The sequence below is a fragment of the Scyliorhinus torazame genome, chromosome 2, assembly GCF_047496885.1.
Source record: "Scyliorhinus torazame isolate Kashiwa2021f chromosome 2, sScyTor2.1, whole genome shotgun sequence".
NCBI lineage: Eukaryota > Metazoa > Chordata > Chondrichthyes > Carcharhiniformes > Scyliorhinidae > Scyliorhinus > Scyliorhinus torazame.
Genome location: NC_092708.1, coordinates 64,480,291 through 64,489,436, shown reverse-complemented (window position 1 = coordinate 64,489,436; position 9,146 = coordinate 64,480,291). Strand labels below are relative to the sequence as shown.

Here is a 9,146-nt window from a genome sequence, read left to right as displayed (position 1 = left end):
AGTGAGGCCACACCTGGAGTATTGTGTTCAGTTTTGGTCTCCTTACCTGAGAAAGGACGTACTGGTGCTGGAGGGTGTGCAGAGGAGATTCACTAGGTTAATCCCAGAGTTGAAGGGGTTGGATTATGAAGAGAGGTTGAGTAGACTGGGACTGTACTCGTTGGAATTTAGAAGGATGCGGGGGGGGGATCTTATAGAAACATATAAAATTATGAAGGGAATAGATAGGATAAATGCGGGCAGGTTGTTTCTACTGGCGGGTGAAAACAGAATTAGGGGGCATAGCCTCAAAATAAGGGGAAGTAGATTTAGGACTGAGCTTAGGAGGAACTTCTTCACCTAAAGGGTTGTGAATCTATGGAATTCCTTGCCCAGTGAAGCAGTAAAGGCTCCTTCATTAAATGTTTTTAAGATAAAGATAGATAGTTTTTTGAAGAACAAAGGGATTAAGGGTTATGGTGTTCGGGCCGGAAAGTGGAGCTAAATCCACAAAAGATCAGCCATGATCTCATTGAATGGGGAAGCAGACACGAGGGGCCAGATGGCCTACTCCTGCTCCTAGTCCCTATGTTCTTATATCCTTGGATATTTGGATCCCAGCCCTGATCACTTGCAGCCACGTCTCTGTGATGTCCACAACATTGTACCACCAATTTCAATTTTCCCTATGTTTAAAATTTATAAAAATATGTTTGCAATGACTTAGTAGTCTGCTAATGCGGTGGACCCTATTTCATTTTAAAATGCTCATTAAATACTAAGACATGTTGAGGTGAAACTATGTGACATTTTATTGAAGGGTTGCACAACAAATGGAGAACAGAGTATTTGTTTACTAAATTGCTTTCGTTGTGTCCTCTGATTCATTCCCAATTTTGATATTTTATTGACATAAACAGCCTTTTATAAATAAACATTTTCACAGGACTACATTTACAAAACACACTATATTGTACATTAAAATATGTTAAGTCAACTTTTTTTTTACAATACTATATTATGTTTGGCTAGTTGATGAAACTACCTTCCACTTTCTTTTATTTCCCCCAGAGGGGGAACAAAACTATAAAGACTGCATTCTTCAATTAATGTGCAAATTTGACATTTAGAAAATTGTTCATTCCTGTATCGGGAGCTGTGGTTGAAATATAAATATGCAGTTTAGCCTTGGGCTGACGTTTCAAAGACAAAGTTTATTATTTTTATAACTGCATATTATTTTAATTTTGTACTTGTTATGAGGACTGTATATAACAACTTCTTCATTTTACAAATGCTCATCATGCATTTACACCATCAGATGCTCCCTTTGGGGTAACAGCTGCACCAAACCAGATGTGCCTGTCTTAAACAGTTACTATCATTATTATTCCATGACATTGACTATGTATAAATAAGTTACATACAGAATGACAGTCTTCACATAACATAAGCCATGGGTATCCTGTTAACCAGATGAATAATAAGGAGTTTCACTATGATAGTTGTAATCAGGGCAAACTTTCTGCACAAGTTTATAATCTACACTGTAGAAAGCTATATATATGCATATAACCTTGAATGGTTTGGAACATAACCAGGAAACATGACTTTGGGTCTGCTCCTGATAGCATATCTTTGAAGGATCATAATTACATAGCGCGGTCTTCTTTGCTCTGTCGGTTTTCTCATACTCGATTCGACAGTTGAATGTTTTGGACTCCTTGGTCTCCAGCGTTGACTGCTGGGAGAAGTCAAACTCCACAACCTTGGATGGTGGGACCAGGCTGACCGACACATTCCCAAGACCAGTCGAGTTGTGTCTAAAGTAGACGCTGAAAGTCCCATTCCCATGGTCAACTATCTTCCCAGTGATAAGAAGATTCAACTTGACAGTTTTGATGTTGGAGTGGAAGTCTCCCCAGCCAAACATCTTCTTGAATTTTCCTGTTTTAACAATGGGTCTGCGTTTGGTCCGTGAGTGAGATTCCTGAATGTCTGTTAGGTTGTTCAACCATGCCCATAGGTCGTCTGAAGCTTTGATACGTGAAGTATCTGTGATGTCCTGTTTTGGCTTTGGAATCTCCTTCACAAACAGCCGCAATGGATTTACCCTTTGTGGATCAGCCAAATTATCAGCAAATGTTTGTCTTGCTGCCTTGTCCCTTAATTCCAATAGTTCCAATGTTCTCCCTAGATGATTCTCATGAGTGGTGATCTGCAATTAAGAAACAGAATGTTAATGCAAGAGCACATCACAAATTAGCTCCCCCAATCTGACCTTCGGGTGCTGTTTTAGTATTTTATAGTCAATACGTCGGCTTTTACCAAGTATCGCCAAATTATTATGGGGCTCCTGTAAATACTTAGAAGAAACTGACATCCTGTTAATGCTATGGGAGAAACTGTGTGGGTGAAGAATACAGCACAGGTCTCCTACAAAATGAAGTGTATTCATTTTAATAGTTTGTCCTGTATGAAAAAAAATGAACTATTTAATTTTTTATGAGAGCAGGGAATTGATGATTCACTAATTCATTACGTAAATGTGATATTTTCAAAGCTACAAAAGCGATAACTAATTTGATTGAAAGTAAAAACGATTTTAGTTAACAAGCAATGATTATTTAACGGATGCTGTATTTCTAGGAAAGATAACACACACCTTTTCTGCTTTTGGTGCCAGTAAAGGCATACATAATTGTTCTCACAATTACATCCTGTAAAATAGAATTTGTTACCACATACAAATGAGATAATTACTAGCCTTTCTTTTATGAATGTTTTCTTCATGAATATTGTGCCCCTTGAATATCATTGTCCTACGATGTGTTTATATAGCCAATGATTGAAGTTTTATCATTGATGATAAGGCGGAGGTGAGTGGACATAGGTGGGTGTTGCATCACTCATGAATAAAACAAAACTAATTCACAGCCCTCGTGGTTTTCACAGGTTAAGGACACTTTCACTAGCAAAATAGAGGATCGGAACAAATAAATCATCTGGGTCTGGGATACTTCAATGTTACAATCCTGTCATAACGATCAGGATTGTGCCCATTCGGACCCCCAGCACTTACTCTGCGACAGCTTTTGGGGTCAGCCTTGGGCCTCCTCATCTGATTGGAACAGATGAGCACATCTTTGGTGTTGGCCTGCAACCAGAGACTCTGCTTTCACTTGTGCCTTAAGGAGGGTTGCCCAGGCCATCCCCAACTCAGCCGATTAGGCCCAATTTTTCATTTAAAAAGGTAAGTTTTCAAAAGGTCCAGGATGCTTGCCAGGCTTGAACACGACTGATGCATCCTTATGCCTCAACGCATCAGTTGGTTTCTGATAATATGCTAATATTTGGGGCAGCACGGTGACACAGTGGTTAGCCCTGCTGCCTCACGGCGCCGAGGTCCCAGGTTCGATCCCGGCTCTGGGTCACTGTTCATGCGGAGTTTGCACATTCTCCCCGCGTTTGCGTGGGTTTCGCCCCCACAACCCAAAGATGTGCAGGCTAGGTGGATTGGCCACGCTAAATTGCCCGTTAATTGGAAAAAATTAATTTGGCACTCTAAATTTATAAAAATAAAAATAATATGCTCATATTCCAGCTGAGGTTAATCATTTTATGGGTGGATCGTGCCCAAGAACTCCCAGGTGAAGGAATGTCTGGCTCTAGCTACTTTTTGCATTGTCAGGTGTGGTCAGAGGTTCCACTCTTATCTGAAAGGCAAGTGGGAAAACTCTTACAAAATGCAGAATGCTGAGGGCAGTTATGCATCCACCCTCTCCCGGATGTCTTGGCAATCTCCCACAGGGGATAGTATAGTTGATGTAGTTTATATGAATTTCAGGAAAGTCTTTGACAAGATCCCAAATGGGAGACTGATAAAGAAGCTAAAAGTACAGGGGATCCAAGGTAACTTGGCAAGTTGAATCCAAAACTGGCTTAGTGGTAGGAGACAGAGGGTGGTTGTAGAAGACTGTTTGTGTGATTGAAGGCCGGTGTTCAGTGGCGTACCACATGGACCAACGCTAGGCCCCTTATTTTTTGTGATATGCATAAAAAATATAGATGAGAATCTGTGTGTGTGAGGTTGAGGGAGGATAAGTAAGTTTGCGGATGACACAAAGATTAGCAGGCTGCTTAATAGTGCGGAAGACGTTCTAAGGTTGCAGGAAGATATAGATAAGTTGGTCAGGTGGACAGATCAGGAGAAGATGGAATTTAACTCTGAAAAGTGTGAGGTAATGCACTTTGGAAGGAGTAACAAGACAAGGGAGTACTCAATGAATGACAGGAAGCTCAGAGGAACAGCTAGATCTTGAGGCGCTTGTCCACAAATATCTGAAGGCAACAGGACAGGTCAATAGTGTAGTTAAGGAGGCATAAGGGACACTTGCCTTATCAGTGGTGGCATAGATTATAAGAATAGGGAGGTGATGTTGGAGTTGTACAAAGCTTTAGTTAGGCCACAGGTTAGAGTACAGTGTTCAGCTCTGGTCACCTCACTATAGGATGGATGTGATTGCACTGGAGAGGGTACAGAGGAAACTCAGCAGGATGTTGCCTGGGATATGACATTTGAGCTATGAAGAGAGTTTGGATAGGCTTGGGTTATCTTCTTGCGAGCAGAGAAGGCAGAGGAGAGACCTGAGTGGGATATAAGAATATTATGGATGGGGTGGACCAGACGCAGCTGTTCGCCTTGGTTGAAGTGAGCATAACTTTAAGGCGATGGGCATGCGGTTTAGAGGGGATTTGAGTAAAAACACTTTGACTCGAGTCTGGAATGCACTGCCTGGGAGGGTAGTGGAGGTGGGAAACCTCACAACCTTTAAAAGGCACGTGGATGAGCCCTTGAAGTGTCATAACATTCAAGGTTATGGGCCAAGTGTTGCAAAGTGGGATTAGTGCAGATTTGGTGCAGTTTGTCAGTGCAGACACGATGGGCTGAAGGGCCACTTCTGTACTGTCTGACTCTATGACTGTGAGTAAAAGCAGGAGATTGGTTGAAGCCCTGCAAAATTTGAGCCTTTTCCAATGCTGCATCCTGGGATTAAGGAAGTAAATTGGTAACCACAAATGTAAGGAAAAGAACAAAGCTATCAACTTTATGACTGGGATACAAGTAAATGTTTCTGACAGAAAAACACTCGGGATAGATCCTCAAAGGAGAGGGAATTCTACATAGTGCTGGGACAAAATAAACAACTGACAGATGAATTATGAGGTTCAGCTTTCAATTTCCAGGTAAAAACACAGCACTAGCCCCTCCAAATTGCAGGGAGGAAGGGTGGGGGGATGGGGAGGTAGAGTGGGCCAATGAAATAGGGGGAGCCATGTCGGGGAGATTCTCCAAAGCTGTCCTGCCACCAAGGAAGTTTTCCAGCACTAGCTGGGCAGGATGTAGGCCGGCGTCCTGCTCCATGAAGGCGGCTAAAGTAAATTGATGGGCTTGAGGGCCGATAAATACCAAGCGCTCGATTATCTCCATCCCAGAGTTCTTAAGGAAGTAGCCCTTGAAATAATGGATGCATCGGTGGTCATCTTACACAATTCTAAATTCTCTGGAGCAGTTCCTACACATTGGAGGGTAGCTAACTATTTAAAAAGGGAGGTAGAGAGAAAACAGGGAACTATTGACCAGTCAGCCTGAAGTCGGTAGTGGGAAAATTCTAGAGTCCATTATAAAAGATTAAATAGCAGAACGCCTGGAAAACAGTAGCAGAATCAGACAGAGTTAGCATGGATCAAAGAAAGGGAAATCATGCTTGACCAACTTACTGTAATTCTTTGTGGATATAACCTGTAGAGTTGATGAGGGGTAGCCAGTGGATGTGGTTTATTTGGACTTTCGTCAATATCCCACCTGAGAGATTAGCGTATAAAATTAAAGCGCATGGGATTAAGTTCATTGAGATGGATAGAAAACTGGTTGGCGGACAGGAAACAAAGAGCAGGAATTAACGGGTCTTTTTACAAATGGCAGGCAGTGACTAGTTGGGGAGGCAGCGGCGTAGTGATATTGCCGCTGGACTAGTAATCCAGAGAACCAGGGTAATGCTTCTGGGAACGTGGGTTTGAATCCCACCAGGACAGATAGTGGAATTTGAATTCAATAAAAATCTGGAATTAAAAGTCTAATGATGACCATGAAACCATTGTCAATTGTTGTAAAAACCCTTCACTAATGTCCTTAAGGTTGACCCTTAACTGTTCAGGCCTACATATGACTCCAGACCCACAGCAATGTGGTTAACTCTTACATCCCCTTGAATGTTGGCCCAGCCAGCGACACCCACATTCCATGAACGAATAGAAAAACTAGTTGGGTACCATAGGGATCGATGCTGGGACCCCAGCTATTCACAATCTATGTTAAGAATTTTGAACTCAATGTAATGTGCAGGATTCTCTGCGGCCACCAGCCAGTGATGGGGAACCCGATGGCCCAGTGAGCAAAATACGGCTTTCACGCCAATCCTGAAACCCGTTGCAAGTCTCCCGCCAGCCCTGACAATGTTCCCAATCACCCCGAAGACGTTCCCACCCAGACTCGGCAGGAACATGCAAAGTGGTCAATAACCCTAATTTGAATGTATTTTATGGGCAGAACCCCCAATTCACTTGCCTCCTGGGATGCTCCAGCACGTCACCCCCAGCTGGGAGTCCCGCTGGCGTGAATTGATTCAAATCATGAGGAACGGGGACCTGGTGGCTTATACTCTGAGGGGTGGCAAGGGAGTGAGTACCCTCCCTACAATTATCTCCAGGGTGCTTAAAGGGTTCTACATGGGAGGTGGTGTTCAGGGGGGCTTGTGCTGGGCCGGGAGTAGCTCAGGCCAGGGTATTTTCCTGTAATAGGGGTTGTTTATGTGGTCTTTCCATCTGCAGCTGGAGCTAAAGGGGGATTGGGGGCTCCTGATGTTTGGGGGGGGGGGGGCGGTGATGAAAAGAGGACTGTGGGGGGCAGCCCTTGCCAGTGATTGGGGTGGGACCTTGACAGAGATCCTAATCTCCAATTGGGAGAATCGCACTTTGCAGTTCACACAAAGCTGGGTCGGAGGGTGAGCTGTGAGGAGGATGTAGAAATGCTTCAGTGTGAATTTGACAAGCTGAGTGAGTGGGCAAATACATGGCAGATGCAGTATAATTTGGATAAATGTGAGGTTATCCACTTTGGTAGCAAAAACAGCCAGGCAGGTTATTATTTAAATGGCTACAAATTGAGAGAGGGGCGTGTGCAATGAAACCTGGGCATCCTTGTACACCAGTTGCTGAAAGTAAGCATGCAAGCGCAGCTGGTGCTGAAGAAGGCAAATGGTATGTGGCCTTTCATGGCGAGAGAATTTGAGTACAGAAGCAGGGATGTCTTGCTACAATGATACATGGCCTTGGTGAGGCCACACCAGAAATATCGTGGGCAGTTTCGGTCTCCTTGGGCGAGATTCTCCGACCACCCGCTGGGTCGGAGAATCTCCGGGGGCTGGCGTGAATCCCGCCCCCGCCGGTTGCCGAATTCTCCGGCACCAGAGATTCGGCGGGGGCGGGAATCGCGCCGCGCCGGTTGGGGGCCCCCCCCCCACGATTCTCCGGCCCAAATGGGCCGAAGTTCCGCTGCTAGGATGCTTGTCCCGCCGGCGTGGATTAAACCACCTCTCTTACCGGCAGGACAAAGTGGCGCGGGCGGGCTCTGGGGTCCTGGGGGGGGGGGGCGCGGGCGATCTGGTCCCGGGGGGTGCCCCCACGGTGGCCTGGCCCGCAATCGGGGCCCACCGATCCGCCGGCGGCCCTGTGCCGTGGGGGCACTCTTTTCCTTCCGCCTTCGCCACGGTCTCCACCATGGCAGAGGTGGAAGAGACTCCCTCCATAGCGCATGTGCGGGGATGCCGCTAGTGGCCGCTAACGCTCCTGCGCATGCGCCGCCTGGCAATGTCATTTCCACGCTAGCTGGCGGGGCACTTCCACTGGCTGGCGGGGCAGAAATCAGTCCGGCACGGGCCTAGCCCCTCAAGGTTGGGGCTCGGCTCCCCCAAGATGCGGAGGATTCCGCACCTTTGGGGCAGCGCGATGCCCGACTGATTTGCGCCATTTTTGGGGCCAGTCGGCGGACATCGCGCCGATGCCGGAGAATTTCGCCCCTTATCTCAGGAAAGCTCTAGAGGGTTGCAGCAAAGATTTACCAACTTGATTCCAGGGATGGTGGGACTGACATATATGGAGAGATTGAGTCAGGTGGAATTATATTCACAGGAGTTTAGAAGAATGAGGGAGGATCTCATAGAAACCTGTAAAATTATAACAGGACTAGAAAGGGTAATGCAGGAAGGTTGTTTCCAATGGAGGGGAGTCCAGAACCAGGGGTCAGAGATGAGGATACAGGGTAAACCATTTAGGACTGAGATGAGGAGAAATATCTTCACCCAGAGAGTGGTGAGTGTGTGGAATTCGCTACCCAAGAAAGTAATTGAGGCCAAAACATTGTATGTTTTCAGGAAGGTATTTTCATGCACATAATGATTTGTTGAGCTGCTCGCAGAAAAATACTTTTCACTGTACCTCGGTACGTGTGGCAATAAACAAATCCAATCCAATCCAAGGAGTCAGATATAGCTCTTGGGATGAAGGGAATCAAAGGATATGAGGAAAGCTGGGAAAAGGCTATTGAACGATCAGCCATGATCATAATGAATGGCAGAGCAAGCTCGAAGGGCTGAATGGCCTACTCCTGCTCTGTGACTCCTGAAGGCAGCCTCAACGTGCCAGCCCGAGGAGCCTTCAGAGTCTGATGCTCCACGACCCGCAGCAAGGATACTGGCAGGAAAGTCAGGCCCCGCATCCACTGTCATTACTCTGGAGGGACGTTCTTCGATCCTTGGGGTCTTTCGCTGTCAGCCATTGCTAATTTATTTATTTAACTTACCTGTCTGGGACTTGATGGGCGTGATTCTCCGGTTCCCCAGGCACGTGTTTCTCGACGACGTGCCAGTCGCGGGTGGCATGCTTCTGTCTTCTCATCTCATGGATTTCCCATTGAAACCACCCCACGCCTCTGGGAAACCCGTAGGCACGGGTGCGCTGCCGGCGGAAAAAGTGAATCGCAAATGCCGGAGAATTCCGTCTGAGGCTCCTTTCTGGCTCAGGGGCAACCCCCCTCTCCCAGTGGCACT

At 45.9% G+C, this 9,146-nt stretch overlaps 1 protein-coding gene across 3 annotated transcripts in view; it reads right to left on the bottom strand.

Moving 5' to 3' along the window:
* Positions 1 to 767: 767 nt before the first annotated feature.
* LOC140388130 (neurexophilin-2-like) overlaps positions 768 to 9,146 on the bottom strand; it is a 188,482-nt gene continuing 180,103 nt past the window's right edge. For 2 of the 3 annotated variants that reach the window (XM_072471834.1, XM_072471825.1), the window contains one exon: positions 768 to 2,197. In XM_072471834.1, the coding sequence (XP_072327935.1) occupies positions 1,448 to 2,197 (750 nt within the window). In that variant the 3' untranslated portion in view covers positions 768 to 1,447. The remainder of the gene's footprint in view (positions 2,198 to 9,146) is intronic. The other variant, XR_011934106.1, reaches the window with a different exon arrangement.